General features: G+C 40.8%; 1 protein-coding gene across 1 annotated transcript in view; it reads left to right on the forward strand.

Moving 5' to 3' along the window:
* Window positions 1–22,299, forward strand: part of GRID1 (glutamate ionotropic receptor delta type subunit 1) — a 622,604-nt gene that overhangs the window by 491,559 nt on the left and 108,746 nt on the right. The window contains exon 5 of the mRNA XM_088130223.1: window positions 13,763–13,816. Coding sequence (XP_087986349.1) covers window positions 13,763–13,816 — 54 coding nt within the window. The remainder of the gene's footprint in view (window positions 1–13,762; window positions 13,817–22,299) is intronic.

The following is a 22,299-nucleotide window of genomic DNA, read 5'->3' on the forward strand; positions in this document are numbered from 1 at the left end:
GAATCTGGCGGTCAGCAAGGGAACTTTCTGACCCCATACTTTTTATTCCCAGAAGCAGCATATGGCCTCCCCTGTTTTATTCTCTTTCTTTCTTTCGTAATTTTTAGAACTGGATTTGAAGTGGGCCTATATAATTCCAGCTGCATCTTTTTAGGCTGTCACGTCCGATATAGGCATGGAGCAACTTACCTTCGATCTTTTCTCCCTGTTCACACAGTATTAACATATGGCAGTATTACTAATTTTATTGGACTGAATCTCCATCTTTTCTCCAGAGCTAGAAGCAACAACATTTAGAGTGGTGATTCTGAGGTTCTGGAGAAAATCCCGTTGGAATCAGTGATTTGTTCCTCTTTGCTTATACTGCCTATTTGTTTATTTGTTAAAATTATATAGCTGCCCATCTCACTTCTGTGGCTCTGAGTGGCAGGCAACGTGTTGGTGACTATTTCCTATTGTTTGCTTAGGCCTTTTTCTTTCCTCTGGCATTACTCTATGTCTACATGCAATCTTCCCACCCCTCTCTTTTTCTCACTCCCTGCTGTTATAAGCTACTTCAAAAACATGAGAAACCTGAGATTTAACTACTCTGAATAAAGAAATGATAGCAATAGATAGGTGTGTCGTGTTTTAAATTCTAGGGTACTGTATATACCTCTGGGGAATAATAATTTTAGCCATGCTACTTATTCAGGACACTTACCCACATTAGCAAATATGCAATTTAAGTATCAGCCACAGTGAAAATCATAGGTATCTTACAGCAAATCATAGATAGGGAGATCTGGAATTTAAAATAATGTAATAGAGACGTGTTTACATAGAGCTTGATGGGCGTGCTTGGATCTTGCAAGCGTTTCTTCTGCCAATTGCTTCCAATACTTGAATTGTGTTAGACCCTTTGTAGACCGGTAGCTTGGACTAAGTTGCTTCAAGACAAGGGAATGTATTTCTCAATGGCCATGAATCGGATTCTGCTATCAAGTCTCTTGTTTGGCTACTGTTTTGTATCTACCAAGTAGCTATGCAAAACCGGATACAATATGAAGCTTTGCATCACTGTTGATGGAAGCAACGAAACAGAAGCATAGCAGGTGTCCTTCATGAACACATAGCAAAGACCTGGCAGTTTTTTTCTTGAGTCCTCTAGCCTCCTCCTCCCTTTCCCCAGGTTCTCAAGACAAAGAGGCCACAGGATCCTCAAAATCTGATGCTCTCCAGGAGAGGTTGCAGGGTAGAAGAGGGATTGCATTGGTCCAGTTTTGTAAATGCCTGCAGTGCTTAAATTCCCTAAGGCACAAGATGCAACCCTGTGTCTATCTGAGATGGAAAGATGTTACTCTAATGCTGGCACTTGCAAGAGGGGGCTGCCAAGGCCAGATGGTTGAAGCCATGAAGCCGGTTGGGATTGTAGTCTGCATCTTAAGTCCATCATGCATGAAACAGACAAAAGACAAATAATTAAGAAAATATTGAGATTAAAAAAAGTAGAGCCATGTGATAAAAAAGGAAAACTTCTGGAACAATAGATGAATTTCAAGAATAAATGTACTATTTGGCAGTGGGGTTGAAAACAATTTGGAGGATTCTGTGGGAGCTACACATAGTCCTGTGAGCGATACCTAGAGCTTGGCTCCCACCAAGAAATTCTATCTGCTGTAGATGTTTCCAAACAGGCTCCGACAAGTGTCTGTCCCATGTGTGTGAATCACCAATGAGCACTCAAGGGACTTCAGTTAGAGGTGAGCAACTAGTTATTCCCCTCTGAAGTATAAAAGCTAGCTCTTAGTTGCATCTGCTTCTAGAATGCATGTCATCAACGGGGACCCGGGATTTGATACATCCAAGAGAGAAAACAGAACAATAGATTAACCCATATTTAAGCAAATACGGAGATGAACTTTTGAGAGTGAATTAACCACTTGGAACAGTAGCACCCTAAGGGGCGGAGAAGTACTTCTCTGTGGCATCCGGCATCACTGCAGCTTGAGATATTTTTGCTTAATGAAGTCTTTACAGCATCGCTTTATTTTATTTTTTATGACTGTGGATTTTATGACTACAGATTTTCCGTAATAAACGACAGGGTATTTTCTCTCCTCCTCTACTTTTAAAAGGGACGACGCGCAGTCCGTTTCTTTGGGAGGTTGGGTTATTGCGTGCAGTTAATAAACTATAGAGAGCAGATGGTTCCTTTCTTGCTATAATTATTGCAGGAGTTGTATTAAAAATAGGAGAGCATGTGCTTCGTTTTGCTTGTAAACGGATGGTCATTCTCAGGAATGAGTGTAATATCTGTGTAGCAGTTCAAACATCAAATACGTGATGTGAGTGCACGCATCTGTAATGTGTATATATGCAGACAGACTAGCTTCTAACTGTTTAAAATTCCATTTAGATGCATCTTTGTCTAGAGCGAAATATTTCCTGAACGTTTCTTTTCTACTTCAACATATGGTAATAGCTCAGTGCCTGGTATTTCACATATCATTTGCAATGTGGATACAGGAGGGTTTGTGAAAGGGACCACCGGATGCTCATGAAGCCAGAAGTGCAGGAAGATCATTCAGGAGGGTGTAGCGAGCTATAATAGCAACACAGCAAGTCCTTTAACTGAGATTTAGCTGACTATGGAAAATGTAATCTTACACTTCTTGTTCCCAGCAAGATGGTTTCTCACAATCTGGGTAATCAACAGGCTCCAGACACCATGCTTCCTGCATGTGAGTTCGCTGTGAAAGCTGGGGTGATGGCATGGCACTACAGTTTGTTGTCTCATGTTTGTCTGTTTGCAGAGCTTATGGGGCACTCCAGTCTGCCAGCTCTGAGCAGCCTACAACTCCCCAAGAGGTAATTTGGACCGAAATCACACAATTGATTAAAGCAACCACTAGAAGGATTCCTGTGGAACCAGGAGTCATGACTAACAATATTAATGATAATAAAAAGAGAGCCACGCTGCCAACCAAGAGGCAGCCACAACAAAACAGCCTCCCAAGCTTGATAGAAGAGCTAACTTTTTACCCGCTTCCTAAAAGTCAGAAAGAAAGGGGCTGATCACACATCAGGCCAAATGCTACTACAGAAAAAGGGGCGGCAACTGAAAAGGTGTGCTTATGTGGCCCCAAAATATGGCAATCTGTAAGGACAGTTGAGAACCAGTTTGCTGTAGTGGTGAAGGCACCAGGCTAGAAACCACTAGGCTGTGAGTTCTAATCCCACCCTAGGCACGAAGCCAGCTGGAGGCCTTTGGCCAGGCCAGGCCTTCTTCCTCAGCCCCAGGAAGGAGGCCAGGGCAAACCACTTCTGAAATCTTGCCAAGAAAACTGCAGGGGCTTCTCCAGGCCATTGCCAGGGGTCCACACTGACTCAAAGGAGCAAACAACAGAAAGACAATACACAGAAGCCAGCTGGCAACCAGTTCAGCTCTTAGAGTAAAGGTGTTGCTCAAGGAGCACCCATCACAACCTGAGGCACCGTATTCAAATCCAAAATATGACAGTCTGTAAGGACAACGGAGAGCCAGTTCGGTGCAGTGGTTAAGATGCTGGCCTGCAAACCAGGAGATTGTGAATTCTAGGCCTCCCTTAGGCTTGAAAGGTGGCTGGGTGACTTTGGGCCAGCCCCTCTCCCTCAGCCCAGCCCACCTCACAGGGTTTCTGTGGTGGGGAAAATAGGAAGCAGAAATGTTATGTATATTTTCCACCTTGAGTTATATACCGTATTTGTCCGACTATAAGATGATACTTTTTTCTAAAATCCTTATGCTAAAAATTGAAGGGCGTCTTATGCAAGGACGTAAGCCGAGGAGAGAACCGCGCGGTTGCAAAACTGCCCATACTTTATCTCTGCAAACAGGTTTCCTCCAATCACGAGCCTCCAATCACGAGTGAAACTGCCCATACTGTCTCTGCAAACAGACTTCCTCCAATCACGAGCCTTACGTAACTGACGTCAGCTGATGCTGAACAAACCAATTGGAGGAAGGCTGTTTGCAGAGACAAGCTATCGGCAGTTTCACTTGTGATTGAATGTAATCAGTTATGCACAAGAGCATGGAAATAGAGCTGCAGAGAGACGGTTTGGACCTCCTCCCACCGAGTGTATCAGGTCAATGTTAACTAATTACTGAATAAAAATGTGTTCTGCACTATCTTTAAAATATTGATTTCTTAATTTTGGGCTGGAAAAGTGGGGGTCGTCTTGTACATGGGGGCGTCTTATTGTCGGAAAAATACGGTATAAAAAAAGACAGGATAATAACAATAACAACAACAATAATTCTTGACAAAACCACCACCAGTCCATTGCAAAAGGCAGCTTTATTCGGAACAGCTTCCATCCTGTGACGATCCCTTTAACACCATCAGAAAACAACATCTGCCTATCCCAGGCCCCGGGGAAAAACTCGATAGGTGGATAAAAATACCAAATCCAGTCTAAATATCGGCTGACTGTGCGACCAACCATAATTCTTGACCGGCTGCAGCTTCCAAATGCTCTTCAAGGGCAGCCCCAGGCAGAGCGCATTGCAGTAGTCCAGTCTAGAGGTGACAGTAATGCCTGCTGTTTCAGGAAAGGTTGCGGTTGGTGCACCAGATGGAGCTGAGTGACGTTTCCTAGCTACCGCTGCCACCTGCTCCTCAAACAAGAGCTTTAAGTGTAAGAAGGCCCCAGATTGGGAATCCTCTCCACCCAGTTGGGTGCAACCCCATTCAGAATTAAGGATGAATCTCACGCGAAGTGACCAATCTTTGAACCCACCCCACTCCATCTTGTTGGGACTGAATTCCAGCCTTTTCTTCCCCACGCAGACACTGGGCACCTGGACTGTATATATTGTGGGAATAACAAGCAGGCATAAATCTATAGTGTGATCTCCTCACTGCTGGGCTAGCAAAATGAATCCATGAGCAGCGCATATACCAAAACCGTATTCTCCAGAAATATTTCATCACAACCTCATTTATTCTTAGTTTCAAATTCAAGAATAATCGTTAATCCTCTGGAACTTAAGCTGAACTGAAGAATGGCTTTCTTTTCTCCTAGCCCTTAAGAAAATAATAATAATAATAATAATGAGGATTACATTACAAAGACCTGATCAGATTGCCGGGTTAGCGCTTCTTGCCTTAAACATGTAGAAACACCCTAATCTTTTAAAAAACAGATCAAGGAACGGCACTGAGGCTGACAATCTGCCTGTGAAATTCTGGGGTGATGAAATTTGAAGCAGCTGAGATATTAAACCAAGATGTCTGTGTTTCTAATACAAATATCAATGCGTTATTAACTCCAGGAGTATTTCCACAATTTGCAGGTACTTAAATGTACTATTTTGAAATCTGGCAGTTGCCCTTCAGGCTTCTTCAGCTGGAGTAAGGCTTTTGCCGAGTTCCTTGTTCTTCAATGGCCTACCTATCTGGGTGACATTTTCCTCCAAGGAGCTAACCACTTACATGAAATATACATGACTTGGCCGTAGCTTGCGTGATGCCTGTGTATTTGCCTTGAGGAGAGATGATGGATGTACCAGTATCTGTAAATGAGAATATGGGTAGCATTTTCCTAGCTGTGATTCATTTTAAGAAAACGCGACCCCGACCATGAGTTCCATGGTGCCAATGCATTCTGCAAAGGAAAGAGGTAAACTCTCTGTATTTAGACTGCTCTATGACTGGATTAATAGGATGACAAGGCTTCAAGATACTATTAAATATCTTGAAGATATTAAAACTTGACATTCCACAGACATTTCTTCCTGAGTCAGTCCAGCACTGATCATTAGCTTGGTGCCCCATCTTTCCAGGAAGCAAAACGATAAGGAAACTGGATTGCCTTCTTTGTATGTGTTCAAATATGCCTCAAAAATGCTTCAGATTTCTTCCATGAGAAGGAAACTTTGTATGGAACACGTTGAACCTGGAGCCCTCAACAGGCTTGTGCACATGTGAAAAAGCCACCACCTCTTGCCATCTTGTATATATACGGCTTTCCTGCAGGATCATTTTAATTTCTCAGAGCATAACATAACACTGTAAACAGTGCTGCCAACTTCTAAAAGGCCATAATTGATTGTCTTGATTTATTGATTAATTAAAGATTCTTATACTGGTTTTCATTAAGTTAAGAATTCCTAAAATGATTTACAGTAAAATCATAAAAATGCAATTCAGTATAGAAAAACCCATTGAAAGAACTGGGGTAATTAGGTAATTGCCCCAGCATACATTCAGTCTCCCCAACTCTTTGCTTGTCTTCCAGCTACATGGGAATAGTTGTTATTGTGTACTGGGAAAACATTTAAATGACCAAACCAGTTGGGCTGTGAACATAGAAGTCCTTTAAGAAGGTACAGTCAAGAAGATATTAAAAGTGAAGAAGATCTGGCAAAGACTACAAGAGAACAAGTTAAGACGTTAACCAAAATACTGTACTTTAGTACAAGTTATACAGTTAATCATTTATTAATGCACATTTATTTCCATTATTGCTCCATAATTTGAGGAACAACTCCCCAAGTTGGCTGGATGTTTCCCACAGAATCAGTGACCCTGTGGGAATGGGAGAGGTTCTCAATGTCTTCTTTATTTTCATCAGTCTGGTTGTTACTAAGTTTGATTAGTAGTTTCTTTCTGTTCTTTCTGTTGTAAAGCTCTCTATTAACTGACAAAACATTGAGAAATATTGATTCAATTACAACAGTACAATGAAAGGATTCGTGAATGCTTAAATGCACAATTTCTTAAAAGAATGCTCTACAATATTTTTCTTCCTGATGTTTGTAAAAGATCAATGCCCCAATATTGAAGGAGCAGTAAATGCCATCTGCAAAAGATGGATGAAATACACTGCAGTGGGTGGTAGCAGTGTTGATAACAGAGATGAAGCCACCCATGGTTGGGCACATTTTAAGAACCATGAGCTCAACAGGTGGCATGGTGCCATCTCTTTTTGCCGTGACAGCCATGAAGAGCCAGGAGACAAAAGCATAGGATTGATTCAGGATCTTGCTAAGGGATATGACAGATATAAAGCTGAAAGGCTGAAACTGAGCTAAGACTAAAGATGAAGCCGGCTGACTCCATCACATAGACTCCTGCTGTCCCTAAGCAGGTTATGGTTTCAGTAACGTTTACATCTACAGTTCTTTCCTACTTTTCATGAATCCATCTGCTTGATCCCAACACATTTTCTGAGCAGTCAAGCCCCACCCCCCCACTTTTCAAACCAGTGAGATATCTGCCTCACACAACCATCTCCAAATTCCAAGGAGCGTAATTTTAAGATGGTTCAACCCTCTCCCCACAGCAGTTTTGGAGGACCGATATTAAAAAGTTCCCCATGAGCTAAGACTGTGCCCCTGCAGACGAGGGACCACTGAAACTACAGCTCATGTCCTGTTATCCTGTTCCCGCCATAAGGATCCTAAGACCTGCCTTATATCTCCTCACCTAATAAAAAACCTGAGAAATTCTGATCCTTTTTTTTTTGTAGTTACTATTACACATATCTACTATATGTGACTTAGTTTCCCTGAACACAGCCAGATTCTGTTCCACTGCCTGTAAAATTAAGCATCCTCTGCCCACTGTTGAATCTACCACCAATTGTGACATCCTTATCCTGCTTTGTGTTGTTATTCTTATTTATTTTTAACATATTTTAGTTTGAACTCTGGTCTGTGACTGTAATAAATTCTATCTTTTCATTAATCATTGGAATTTACTGCTTTGACTTAGTCTCTTAAAATGAATCTTTCTATATGAATAATAATAATGATTTGCCCAGAGAGCAGTAATAACACATTTTGTATATAATGCAAAAATTAGAACTCATTTTCTGCTGCTATTAAATAAAATATAGATTTTTTTTTCTTTATCAATCAGGATAAGACTCCAGTAAATATGGACAATGCTTTTCTGTTAGAACTGAATACTGGTTGATTACCTTGAACATAAGTTTCTTTTCAAAATGGTTATTTTTGGAATATTTTTGCACATTTACAAAGAGAACTGTCTCATACCGGTTCATACCATTTTAAAATGTTAAGGGTTGTCTGGTTCTTTTCCATTATTATTCAATTATATCCCGTCTTTTTTCCCCAGAATGCACTCAAGACAGCAAATAATAAGGAAAAGGAAAAAAAACCCCAAAAAACGAACAAGCTAAAATGTGACAAAAACAGGTCAATGCCAATTTTAACCAATTTAAAATGAAGAAGCCTGGCTAATTGGAAGATCTTGATTCCTTTTTTAAAAAGAGAATCAGTGGCAGCCGAAAGCAAAGGTACTTTCTCATACCTGAGATCATCCATGAAAAGACTTTCCTATGTGTTCAACCAATGGACCTGGGAAAGCAAGCATAACTTGAAAAGGTCTTCTTCTGTTCATCTTAACATCTGGACAGGTTCATGTTGAGCTAGACACTCCCACAAGTAAGCAACCCCAGTGATTTAAAAGTCAAAATGTGGACCATAAATTGTGTCCAGAAGCAATAGACAAGCAGTGAAGGTCTTCCAACATACACGTAACATGTTCCCAATATAATAAACCAATTAGCAGCCTGGCTGCCACATTTTTGACCAGCTGAAACACAGACATTTCGCAAGAGCAGCCTGCTTTAGAGCACACCGCAGTAATCAAGCCGGCATGAAACAAAGATATGCAATTTTTGCTAAAACCAACTGGCTCAGTTCCAGACCTTCAAGTAGGCCAGGTCAAGGAATGGAAAGAGCAGGGATTTCAGGAACGCTACATTATTGATGCAAGATATTTAACAGAACCTTGAAAGCCTGTCTGAAACCTTTACTGCCCCTTTTTAAGACAACAGAGTCAAGGTAGGGTCTCTTTCTTACACTTTCTACTTTCCCAGGACTGAGCCACTGTTTCGCCTCCCCTGGTTCCTTCTCAAGGCGAAATTCTTCTGCACGAAGGAATGGTCACAGCTGGCCAGTTGGATATAGTTGTGTCAATGCACTTGTTGTTACCGTTACCACCTTAGAATCCAGAGGCAACTGGGAAGCGAGGAAGACTCCTGCGTTATCTGCTCTTTCCGAGAGATTTCAACCCTGTCGAAGAGGCTGAAGCCCAGTTCCAGAAGGCAGAGCTATGCATGAAGTAGGAAATGGCTTTAGATTTGTGGGTGGAACAAAACCAAACCACTCAAACCTTTTCAAGTGCTACAGCCATAGGAAAAGATGGGAACTCATAATAAGACCCAAAGCCATAAAACAAAGTGGAGTATTAATTCATGCTGATGGCTACCTGCCATCCAATTTATTTAACAAAGCATGGCCAGAGGGTGTTTTCAAAGCTTTTATGAAGACATCATAAAATCACCAAGGGAAACAATAGGAATGGCAATTCTCTCATCAACAAAATAATCAGTTTGTTTATTATCAATTATCAGAAAAGCCCCAGGTTCTTATTTCAGATAAAAAGTATTTTCTTTAAATCTTGAGGCTCAGCACAACATGTAACAGCCAATCTCAATCAATATTCTTTTCAATTGGCATCTCCTGGCCTGAATTTCAATAATATACCAGAAGTTGCACAGCTGAGGTTGGCCAGGAGCTTCTCAGTTCTTCCAAGTCAATATTGCTGCTGAACAAAATTCTCTCCCAGCAATCAAGGGGACAGTCTGGCCTGTTTGGGTTTGCAAGTCCATAGAGTTTCCACAGCATCTGTTAAATATTTTGCAGGAAGAGCCGAGCATTGCAGAAAGAATTACGGCTGCTTTGTGGGGTAAAATCAATTCCAAGGGCTGGGGAATTGTATTACAATTCCTGCAGGCATCAGGCTGTGTTCCAGTAAATAGCAAAGTTCCTCAGAGATGTGATCAAGCAGAGGTGTCAACACAGTGACCAAGGACCACCTAGGACACTGCGATGCACAGCCTCTGGGAACTGTTGGTTGTTTTCTGGCTTGGTTTAAGTAAGACACACATGGGGCTCAACCAACCTGTGGAAAAAGATCTACTTCATTGTATCAAATCTTTAATCAAATCTGGATTAAATTGCATGCCATCTATTTTCCCTTGCATATTATGCATGATCCATAAGCTGCAGCGGGCTCTTGTATTTGGAGACATGGGTTTCCCTTCCAATCCAGCAGAAAGACACCATTCCTGGAAGGTTATTTAGTTAATGGTAAATGTGGAGCTGTAAAGAAATGCTCCACGCTGACAGTTCTGCAATTAACTTTTGTCAACAGTGCTGTAGTATGTAGCTGTTCGGTAGTCAACGTGTGTATAAATAATACGTGACATTCAGCCTTTGTAAAATGAAATGTTATTGACACGCTTGGAAGATGTCCACGTACAAGACTTCAGTTTTACAAGGTTTACCATACAATAAAGTCAGTGAGGAAATAAGGGGAGGAAGGGAGTGTGTACACATGTGGTGCAAAATGCATTAAATGCAAAACTTCAAATGTATTACAAAGGCCCTTTGTGCTTGTTAAATGAAACCAACTCACTCAGTTGTACCCTGTGCTCTCATGCAGGCAGGGTGTGTATAGAATCTGTGAGAGTCATGCTATGAAATCTGTCAAGTGGGTTGCAGGTTTGGGCAGCCAGACCTCTCTGTATCCCTTTCATTTCACTATATATTCTTTAGTGCACTAGCAGTTGTGTGGAAGACCTCAGATTAAAGCCAGATCTCTTCTTGCTTCTCTGAAAACTTAAACTGAAATGCTTCATCCCTAGAATTCTGTTTTATTTTACATTCTGCAGCCAATGAAGCAAAGTACTTATCAATCCTATCTTCACGTGCCCTGAAGTTTTACCATAAGAAGGAGGGATTATACTCACATGAGTTTATTTTCTGGTGCTAAATGTTTTCTGCAGAATAGTGTACAGATTATAAAAATCCTGTGAGAATGTTCTCTAATTTATCAGATACCTTATCCTAAGACCTTGTATCTTCTGGAGTGGGGCAGATTACAAAAACGGATAAATACATAAACCAGACTTAGAATTGTGCTTTAGATCAAATCAAGTGTGGGCATCAAAAGAGGTCATTGTCATCCCCTAAAGATAACTCTTATGCCATCTCTTGCACCAAAACCTCAAACAGAACTCTTGTACTCATGTAAGGTTGAGCAAGAGACAACAAAACTCTCATGAGATATTCTTGAGGATTCGGTGTTTTATATATTGGAGGAGGGAGGACCATATTATAACTCTTTGCTGACAGCAACACATACAATATGTTTGTTCACTATTTAAGTCAACTTAATCCAAAGGCCTCTGATTCCAGTGATATGTGACCACAGCAGGTGGCAACCTCTAACTGTCCTTGGTTGATCTCAGAATGGATAGAGAGAGTTAGCTCTGGTTATTACTTGAGTGGGAGACCTCAAGGAAGTCCCAGGACTGTAAGCTAGATGGGTAAGTTTTTAAAAATGCAGGAAAAAAGCCATGACAAACCATTTCCCTTTTCTTGCATAATTGTGTCTATAGAGTCACCAGGGTCGAGCTCAGCTCAAGGGAATCTTCATCTTTTTATTGTCCTCAAATGTGTCTCCACATCATTTCATCTCATTCTGTTCCTCGTACTCCCCTGACTTTCCAGAACAGATTTTTAGGCAATTGTATTAATGCACGACAATTAATGGGATTTTTCCCAAGGAAAAAAAAAAGAAGAGTTTGCTTGGTGAAATCCGCCCGAGGTACAACAAAGGGGAAATATGCTGTCCATTTGTTTTATGTATTTTTTCCCACTAAAATTGCAGAAATGAGGTGTTTGAGTGATTTTTAAGGTGAAATAAATAAAAGCTGAAAAGTACGTCCCCTAATGCACAATCTGTCTTTTTTCTTCTTTGATGGAAATGTTGCAGGCCATTAGTCCAGTGTGAAGAATAGACCCTTGGGAGATGTTATGAAAAATGAGTGTGCAGTGCACACAAAGCATATGGGCGACTGAATGATTTTTTGCACACTCCAAAATATTGCCATTAAAAAGCCTCACAACATAGTTGGATTATGCTGTGCAAGATGAGTTCTTGGATCAGCCTTCCTCAACCTGTTTTCCTCTCAAGACTTTTGAGTTAGAAATTGGACATGCTGACTAAGGCTTCTGACAGTTATATCCCCACACGTTTGAGGTTGGGGAAGGCTGAGCTGAGAGTTGCATTTGAAACAAGCATGACTGTACTTGCTATGTATGCAGAAATCCTTATTTGTGAGCATGGTCATGCAATGGGTTGGAAGAAGGTTCGCCTTATGTCTGAAGTGGTAGGGCCACTCTGACTCTGGAAGATTTGCAGAAGAACACTGTGCCACCATGAGATGGCACGGTACCAGTCAGAGCAGGATATGGAGTTCAGAAAACTTGCCTAACCGTAAGGCGGTTAAATCTGACTTTTGCCATTAGGAAAAGTGTAGGAAATCTTCAACTTCTGCTGCTTTGGAACCATGGGAGCAAGAGATCCTGGACTGACAAATAAGGGAGAAGGAGAATAAAACCAGAGAAAGCGGATCAAGCGAAAAACAACAGTGCAGTAAAATACAAGTTTAGCAGGAGGAAAGCTGGAGAATTGTGTTGGGTCTACATGTTTAAGCAAAACCAAACTTTAATTCCTGGACCGCCTATTGTGTATTTCTCTGTTAAAATGCTTATGGATGGGAAAGCATACAAAATTCATAGGTTGAGAGAAAAGGTATTAGAAAAAAATAATTGAATTTAAAGTGTGTCATACGAGCTTCTTTTTCATAGCGAAGCACTGGATGGGGTTATGGTTAATAAAATGATGTGGAAATGATACAGGAAGGAGGAAAATAAAAAAGAGCCATCCCTCCCTAACTGGGGATCAGAAGCCATCCTTCTCCTTTCTGCTTCCTTAGCCAAGTATCTTCTGGATGACTTTATCTGGTTTTACTGATGTCTTGTCAGAGCTGCGGAGATAAATTGCTCAAAATTTGCTTGGATGTCTTGGAATAGAGTTGGGTGAGCTCCAGGGAATTGGTGCATGTCCTGGGAAGGGGGTGCTCTACAATTTGTGCAACGTGATGGGTAAATTCTCTGATTGCCACTTCACTTTAGGTACATAAAAAGGTGTAAAAGTGTCAGCTTGTTGCTGAAGCGATTGATTGATTTCTGCATTAGGTGTGCGCTTGCATAATGCTTGGAAGATGGTACCCTTTTAGTTTTTGAACACTGCTAGTGGAATTTCACTTTCTGAAGCCAAAACCCCTCTACGTGGCATTGATTCTATCCGGAAAGTGTTCTCGTTGGCTACCTTGGCAGATCCGTTAAGGACGTCCTGCTTAAAAAAAAAAAAACACAGTGGGAATGGGAGAGGATTTCCTAGTGCTGGGAATAAAAGGAGTTGGTTGTGGCTTTTGTCTAAAGTGAGGGCATTCATTTTGGTTATCTGGGGTTCTGGGGCTGTGGGGTATATTTCCAGAGGAACCCATGCAAATATCAGTGACCTGTGTGACATCCTTTAGCTGTCTCCTAATTTACCTATTATTTCTGCTAGACATAAAAAATTGTAAGCATATTGTAGCACATAGTATGCATGATCTAAAGCAATGTTTCTCAACCTTGGCAGCTTGAAGATGCGTCGACTTCAACACCCAGAATTCCCCAGCCAGCATGGCTGGCTGGGTAATTCTGGGCATTGAAGTCGACGCATCTTCAAGCTGCCAAGGTTGAGAAACATTGATCTGAAGAGTGCTTTGGAGATCTACAGCATTCTATCTCAATTATTTATACACTTGTCTCTCTCCCCCCATCCCATCTTTTCTCCTTCTCCAGGCTGTGGAAACCAATCTTGCTTCCAAGGATAGTCACTGGGTCTACGTAAATGAGGTAAGTAAATTATGCATGAATGGCCTGGCCCATGGTTTCTTCTCCTCATCCATCTGATTGTTTCCTGCCAAATATTCCTTCAGTTTTGCTGGCAACAAACCACCGATACTTTCCATAGCAACCTCAATTCTCCACCCACCTCCCCAAATTATAGGGCACCCCTTTTCGACTCTTGGTAGGTGATATGAGAGAACCACCACTTCGCATGAATTTCCTGTGGATTTCATTTGCAGGCCGAATCTCCTATCCAAATCTTGCTGGTAAAGAAACTGTATTAAGAGGCCCCACCTTTATGAGGTACAACAGGATGGGAGTTGGAAGTGAGGACCTTCTGTTAGACGTCCCCTCCTGTAGAATTGATTCCCTGCCCAGAAATAAGAATGACAGCCTTGTGGTTGTTTTTGAGAAGCCTTGTGAAGATATGATTCTTTAAGCAGGCCTTTGAGGACTGATATGGAGTATGGAGGTACCGAATGTATGTGGGTCCTTCTGAGGATGCTATTATGATTGTTTTTTCTTTTTGGGTGGTGTTGTTATAACATCAGGTAGTGCCTAATGTATTGAATACTGCTTCTGTAAACTGCTGAGATCAGCCTTTTAATTGCAGGGGCATGAAAGCTCATGGAATGAGATTTGTGAACTTGAATTCCACGTGTAAAAGTGTAAACATAGCCACAAGTGGAATCCGTTACCAGTAATATAGAGAATTATTATTCTTATTGTTAATTTGTTATTTATTATTCATATTAGAGAATTATTATTATTATTATTATTACTACTACTACTACTTCTACTACTACTACTACTACTACACAGGTAGTCATTCCAAGTTGGCATGTACCTGCCCGTTTTGTGCTTTTCTCAGTTCCAGTACAAACGGCCCATCCGCAGCCTATCACACTGCTTCCTCAGTGCATTAAACAGAGAGGTGTGTGTCCTAATTCAGGAGGGCTGCTAGGAACGTGTTGTATTGTATTCCTGCCCTAAGGAGGCTGTGTGCTCAGGTCAGTGTAGATTTGTACAGAAGAGGTCAACAGATGCAGTTCACTCAAAGCAGCAGAGTCATTCAGTGTTGTTTACTTACCTTCATCCCTTCACACCCTCCAATGGATATGAGTTGCTGCTGGGGGTGGGGGTTGGTGTGTTTCTCACAAAGGGGAGAGGTCACCTTTGGATCACTACATTGCAAAGCCAGGTCAGGCGAGGCACCACTAAAATCTTACCAAAATTGCAATAAATCTTCTGACATGAAGCAAATCATCTTGCCTGCTTCCACCTTATTATGATCAATTGGATCAATGCTGGAATGCTAATATTGGGGGTCATTGGGATCTGTGGCTCATCTCCTCTACTCTTAGTTCTCACTCATGCATCATGTACAACATCACAGCAGCAAGACTCAACTCCTTATAACCCTTATATTATGTTCACTTATGTTTATAGGTTATATATATATAACCTTCCAATCCTAAAAAATTCTAACTATTTCAGAATGATATAGGTAGCAGAGATTACCCAGGTTGGTAGTTTAAGAAGATCTGGTGGCCAGTCAGCTCCCCACCCATGAAGGTGAGAATTAATTAGAAGATACTGGAAGCTAAAGTATGTTTCTGGAAAAAATTGAAGGCAAAGAACAGGCCATGATTCTTCCCTTTTTCCTGGCAGATGTTCAGAAACTGTTATTTCCTCAAACATCTCGGCTGCTTTCCAGAAATTTCTCCTTCCTAAACTGTGATGGGATCCAGTTCTTCTTTGCTCTGAGTTCTCATTCAGAACTTTTGAGCCACTGAAGTTGGGTCAAAAGAGCCCTGCCTACTATGGGACAGTGATGTTTTTGCTAGAACAGGAACAGATCTTACTATGATTTGTTTATGTTCACCATGCTTCTCCTGGTATCTCTTCCCTTCCTCCCACAGCTTCAACTATGTCCCTGTGGAGACATTTTATCAATAAACTTGACCAAGGGTTTGCTCACTTGTGTGTCAGCAAGCTTTCCCAAGCTTTGATCAACTTCAACAGTGCCACACCTTTCTGGTTCTAGTGCTAATCTAATTTGGCCTTGTAATCCAAATTACGGATTGCATGATTCCCTCAAGCTTGTCAATAAACCAAACAACAAACATATAAACAACAGATTAAACAACCATTTTTTTCATGCTTCCTGACACTAGTCCTTTTTGTGCTAATGAAAAACTGAATGAATTGGATTTTCCATGATTCACTCCCTTGCTTTAGGAATGTTTATTGAATTTGGAGATCCAAGCATTATTTATTTATTTAATTTGTATGGCCGTTCTTCTCACCAAGTGACTTTGGGTAGTGAACAAAATTTTAAAGATAAAACCATTAAAATAATACAAAAATTAAAATACATAGCAGCCGAGAATAATTCAGCCATCATAATCACTAAATTAACCATGAAATGGGTCCCTGCATGCACTCAGGGCCTCAGGCCTGGGCAAAAAGCCAGGTCTTTAAGGGGTTATGAAAAGCCAGCAGGGTTGGGCCCATCCTGTTCCATAGGGCAGATGCTATGGCAGAAAAAGCACGTCTTCTAGACCCCACCAACCAGCATTCCTTAGCTAACGGGACCCAAAGCATGCCCATCCTGACTGATTGGATCAGATGGGTAGAAACAACTAGGGAGAGGTAGTCCCTCAAATAATGTGATACCTCAGGTAACCTGGTTCGAAGAGCTTTAAAGGTGACAACCAGCACCTTGAATTGCACCCAGAAGCACACCAGTAACCAGTGCAGCCCACAGAGTAGAGGTGTTACACGTGCCAGATAACCAGTGCCATTTACTACCCATGCTGCCACATTCTGGACCAGTTGAAGCTTCCAAATGCTCTTCAAGGGCAGCCCCATATAGAGTGCATTGCAGTGGTCCAGACGGGAGGTCATGAGGCCATGAGTGACAGTGAGCAGGACCTCCTGGTCCAGGAATGGGCATAGCTGGTGCACAACCTGAAGGTGTGCAAAGGCCCTTTCCATAGAAGGCTCAGAGTTGCAGGTATATACCTAGTGGTGGACCATAGGCTTGTAAGCAGTTACCACTGACAACTGAGAAAACACCAATCTTGCATAACAATGTGGTCTTTGCACACCTTATGGTATGCATATGGACATTATAGAAGATTCACTATTAACCTGATGGCTGTAATTTTTCTATATAACTGTTACGTATGGAAGGGCGCATGTGCTTGACGTATGTGGACCAAATCCCATTCAAAGGATAAGTGACCTATATTTATGCTATTCATAGCACAGTTTTCCTTTAAAATTTTTATTCTAAGCTATACTTCGTAAAGGCCCATACTGAAAACTGATATAAGAGCCAATGAATGACACAATATAAGCAGCAGGAGAAAAATCCAGTATGTTCATACAATATATAACTCTCTGGTCATTTAGAAGAAACATCATTTGTATAACTTAAGAACTGGCTGTTTTATTATTGTTGTTGTTTAAAAAGAAAGAAGTGTTTATTATTTCATGCTAATGCATGTTGTAGAGAACCTCAAATTTAATTTCAGATGTCTTTGTTCCCGTTTTACTCTCCTTCATTTTTCAGTAATCATTGGGGAGGAAGGCCGTCATACATGTTAGCAAAAACTATAAATTGTTTTTGCCTGGTTAAGGGTAATGCATGGAAATTAAAAGGAGGTGGTGGGTATAAAATTGCTTCCTCCAAAAAGCCATTATGAATCTTCTCCTGTCTCTGTGATGTTTATGGAACGTGTTCTTTTTGCTATAATAGCTTGGTTAAAAAAAAAAAAAATCATGCAAAACACACAGAGGAAATCAGTATTTATACTCACATAAATATAGTATACTCTATAGTCTCTGCAACATTTATAGAGGATCGGTGTAGGTGTTGTGTCGAGCTCTGGAAATTTACTATCTTAAAATGAAATGCAAGTGTGGGGGAGATGTGTGTTGCGTGAGGATGTATATACAATCCTTCATTCCCACACAGAGACACACAGAGATGCAGACAGATTCATGACTGTGGACGGGAAAGCATTTGTAGAATTTACCTCTAAGCTATCCGTCAGCGATTCATGAGACAACAATAAATTTGAATATCTGTATAATACAATAAAGTTTTGAGGACAGAGTTAGGGTGGGTACCGAGTGCAAGTAGCTATATAACACCCAGTGAAAAACAACTGGATTCTTATATAGTCTGTGTTAAATGCAACTGACTTCAAAGGAACCACTAGATCGCTTCATAAAGTCCAGAATGCCTCGTTTTGGAACTGAAAGTTAAAATGGAGTAATCGTCGTCATCATCAGCTAAGTACGGTGTAATCAATGACAGCATGTTAGGTTATCCTTTTGGAACCCTGTCTGGATTCTGAGCAGCTCTTCTCTTCCACATCTGCCAGAGGACAAACCCTTTGAGTTTGATTCTGATCTGAGACACGTGGCGGGGATCTTTGCAGCTTGGAAAGTCCAGGCCTTGTGTCTGAAGGGTGGCGTAAGCCAGTAGCATTTTCTGCTATGGTTCTGAATTTAATCATGGCACTTGTGGGCGCAGCTAAGGTCAGTTCTGTCCAATCTGCTGCTACCACCGAAAAGGGGATAAACATCTGTCTGCTTGGGAAGATGTAGCAGCGCACTGGCCTCTCCCACACTTTGCCCTTAGGGTCATCTAAAAAGGACCATCTCCATTTCCAGTTTGGAAGGTTGCATTTCTATGTTACTGTCTTTTAGAATATATCTCTTTCAGGAGTAAGCCAGCTTTTGTTTGCTCCACACAGACATTCTCTATATTTTAAAAAGAAGATTAAGAATATAATTAGCTGAGCAGTGGTTAGGATTTATGTGCACTCGAAATTGCGAGAAAGTGAAAGGTGTCAAGGACAAAGAAATATGTGACTGGCTTAGCCTCTAAGAAAGTATAATTACTGGTGTTTGGTATTATTGAAGGTAAGGCATATGGGAAAATGTTGACCTTTGTACTGGGCTGCAGTCAAATCTGTCATATATTGTACTACCAGATGTATCAGTAAACTTTGCAACAGTTCCATCTTTTCCTCTGTAATGGAGGGGGGGAAGGAAGGAAGGAAGGAAGGAAGGAAGGAAGGAAGGAAGGAAGGAAGGAAGGAAGGAAGGAAGGAAGGAAGGAAGGAAGGAAGGAAGGAAGGAAATTTAGTAGCTTTAAACGTAAGGTGAGATAAAATTCTGCAAATGCATTTCAATACATGTGAGTTGACCTTGGAAAGGTCTTGCAACACGCCTTCACCTGTCTGCCCAAGAAAGAACAAACTAGATGTTTGTTTGTTTGTTTATTTATTATCCAATTTCAAGACCACCCAATGACTCTGCGTGGTTTATAAATAAAAAAAGAGAAACAATACATATAAAAAGGTCTGAGGTAGAGATTCCCATCGGTCAAGCTCCTGCTACACAGATGTATTTTACGTAATTTGAGATATCATCCCACTTTTGTAAGTTTCGGCGTTATCATATTTTGTGTAATTTTAGATACTACCTCATTTATAACCTAGACAAAGATAGCTCCTTTTGGATTTTACTCATGGGTTCTAGTCAGGTTGTTTTGTAGATGTATTTTAATTTTGTCTCAAATTTTATTTATAGATTTCTTAAGATAGATTTGTAAGTGTTCACAGATCACTCTTGGACACACTTCTTGCACTGGTTTTTTAAAATTATTTTTGCCTTTGACTTACTGTTGACTCCTGGCAACTGCCCGGAGAAGTCCGTGCAGTTTTCTTGGCAAGGATTTTTGGAAGAGGTTTGCCTTTGCCTCCTCCTTCCTGGGGCTGAGAGAGAGGGTCTGGCCCAAGGTCACCCAGCTGGCTTCGTGCCTAAGGCAGGACTAGAACTCCCAGTCTCCCAGTTTCCAGCCTGGTGCCTTAACCACAACAACCAGCTGGCTCTTGTAGTGATCTAAGACTAATAAACTGACTGACTGGTGGGTGACCTTGTCAAAGGGAGCATGCAGGCTTTTACGTAATGAGGCTCTGGGTGATTTCTCAACCTAACGTTGGAGTAACCTAAAAAATGTTTTTACGTTGAAGTGTACATCTAGAGTCATGCCGAAATGAAGTAGATCCCAGTGTATGTTTTATTGACTGAAAAATGACAGACTCCTACCTGGGAGATCATCCTCTTCCCCCAAGTGCACAGCTTCAAGAGTGTGAGAAATGCACTCACTAGTCTTTCTCTGGGTTAGTCAGAAGTAAAGTTTATTTGGAAGCGTTTGCAAAGGCTGGTGGAACTCAAAAGCTGCAAGCTGGAGTCCACACTGAAACACAGATCTCAGCAATTTTTAAACATCTCTACCCCCGGCTGTAAATCCCTTCTTGTTTCCTCATTGGCTGAGTACTCCAAGTTACGCTCTACACGACCGCCTACTTCCTACAGAACCCCTTCTACAGACCCCTACGTACTACATACTACATACTACATACATTACATGCTCATGGTAAATAGGTGATTAGCTATGCGGGGTGTGGTTTTTGTTATGGCAATGAAGGTTGGGATGGCAAGAGTTCACTCATTCCTAAAAGATCTCTGCTCAGTATCACTTCGGACAGGTCAAATTGCTCCAGACTGGTTTTATTACACCTTGATCCATCCCAGAGATATTTTCCCCCCTTCCTATTTCCTGTGCCCCTTGGCAACCATGGCGATGTCTCCTGATCTCTTCCTAGTTTGAGGTAGAGCGTTTGGCAGCTAGGTACTTAGTATTGCAGCTACACTCTTAGCATGCTCAAGTTACTATGTCTTTGTCAATAATAACAGATATTTTATCCATCTCTCACAGGAGGGACACACACGCATCTGTTTTTTGTAAAATTCCTGGTTTATTACCTTGATTGTGCAGATGAAAAGAAATAGATCTGCATCTTGGTTGCATTGAGTCTAAATTGGTTGGGAAGGCAACGGTTTTGCGTCAGTTTTTACAATGCTGCTCTTGGTATCTTTTTAATTGGATAAAAGCCCTTGGCCAACGGTGGAGCTCTCATGAGTCAATAAAAGTGTGCTTTTCTTGACTCACAGCAGTTGGGGGCCTCCGGTTCCGTGATTTATTCAGGGGGGTCCAGATGAGTTGTTCTGGTGGTTTTCTTTACCTATGACATTGCATTCTGCTTTAAGGTTTATAATAAAGGGAAGCAGCTTATAACTTTTTTTAAAGGGCCATTAGGACAAACACAAGCCAGAGGCATGATCTTACCTTTAGAACAGTGTATAGCAGGGTTCCTCAACCTAAGCAACTTTAAGATGGGTGGACTTCAACTCCCAGAATTCCCCAGCCAGCATTCAAAGTGTTTTGTTCTTTTTTCCATATTATTGTGGAGTTAAATCAAAGATTCCATAATACAGTCCATAGTAATCACAAATATGTTTGCTTTGGTACTTCAAGCGGGGGCCGAAACATTGAAGGCTGTTCTCCAGATGAAACAAGATCTTTATTCGAAGCCCAAGTGGAACCTAAATGTTTAATAGTGCACATAAGGCTAAACAAAACCCAGGGTCTGTAATGATGGACTTCCACAATGAAAATGTCTCTGGTGTTAACGTCTCCAGATTTTCAAATGTTCTCCAGAGGTCTGTGGTCTGTTTGTCCTACCATCAAAAGTGCTGTGTCTGGTTAATAGAAACACAAGGCAGGAATTAAATTCAGTTAACTTCTCTCTGTATTATGTTTTGTTTTAATGTTTAATTCCACTTTGTAATTGGTTTTCAGGATAATTATTTTGTCTTAGCAATAATCTAAAAATGTCTCCTTAGGAACATTTTTTATGCCCAAAGGCTGCAGCTAATAAATAACTCTATTAAACAAACAAATAAATAGCTTTATGTTAATACCCAACATTTTAAGAGTTTGCTTTATTCGGAAGCTATGTGGTGGTTTCTGTTGAAGTATAAACATTAACAGACCTTTGCAAATGACATTGGATTTTGGTTAGGATAATCAATATAATTTTCATGTCATTGGTGACATTTCCAAGATATCAAGATTAATATCTAGCAGGGTGATCTACGCAGATCATGGAGATTTGATTGTTTTATTTCCCTGATATGTGATCCATTCTTTTTAGCTGCATTATTTTTACATTACATTAGAATATGTTGATTGCTCTATTGAAAATACCAAAATTCAGGACAAATAAGCCATAACAGGCTAATCTAAAATGACTCCTCCGTATGTCCATGTTGGCCAAGGTCCCACTATGCACTTTGAAATTAAAGCGGTGATGCAACATTTACATTTATGAAAATAATCCCACATTTTCATTTATGCCTTAGCATATTTATTTTTTATGGAGCTCCAATGTTAATGTTAAGCTCTGGGTATATTCACAGCTACTAGTGAATTTTTAAATATTGCTGGTGAGATATGAGATAGGAATAAACAAAACAGAAGGGTATGAATTCTGAGAAGATAATGATGCTTCATTATTGCATGTGTAGCTTTCTTTCCACTGTCTAGACTCAAAGCCAAT

This window comes from Python bivittatus, unplaced genomic scaffold, assembly GCF_059951505.1.
Source record: "Python bivittatus isolate LINGU-HERP-01145 unplaced genomic scaffold, Pbiv_v1 ctg000050_np1212, whole genome shotgun sequence".
Classification (NCBI taxonomy): domain Eukaryota; kingdom Metazoa; phylum Chordata; class Lepidosauria; order Squamata; family Pythonidae; genus Python; species Python bivittatus.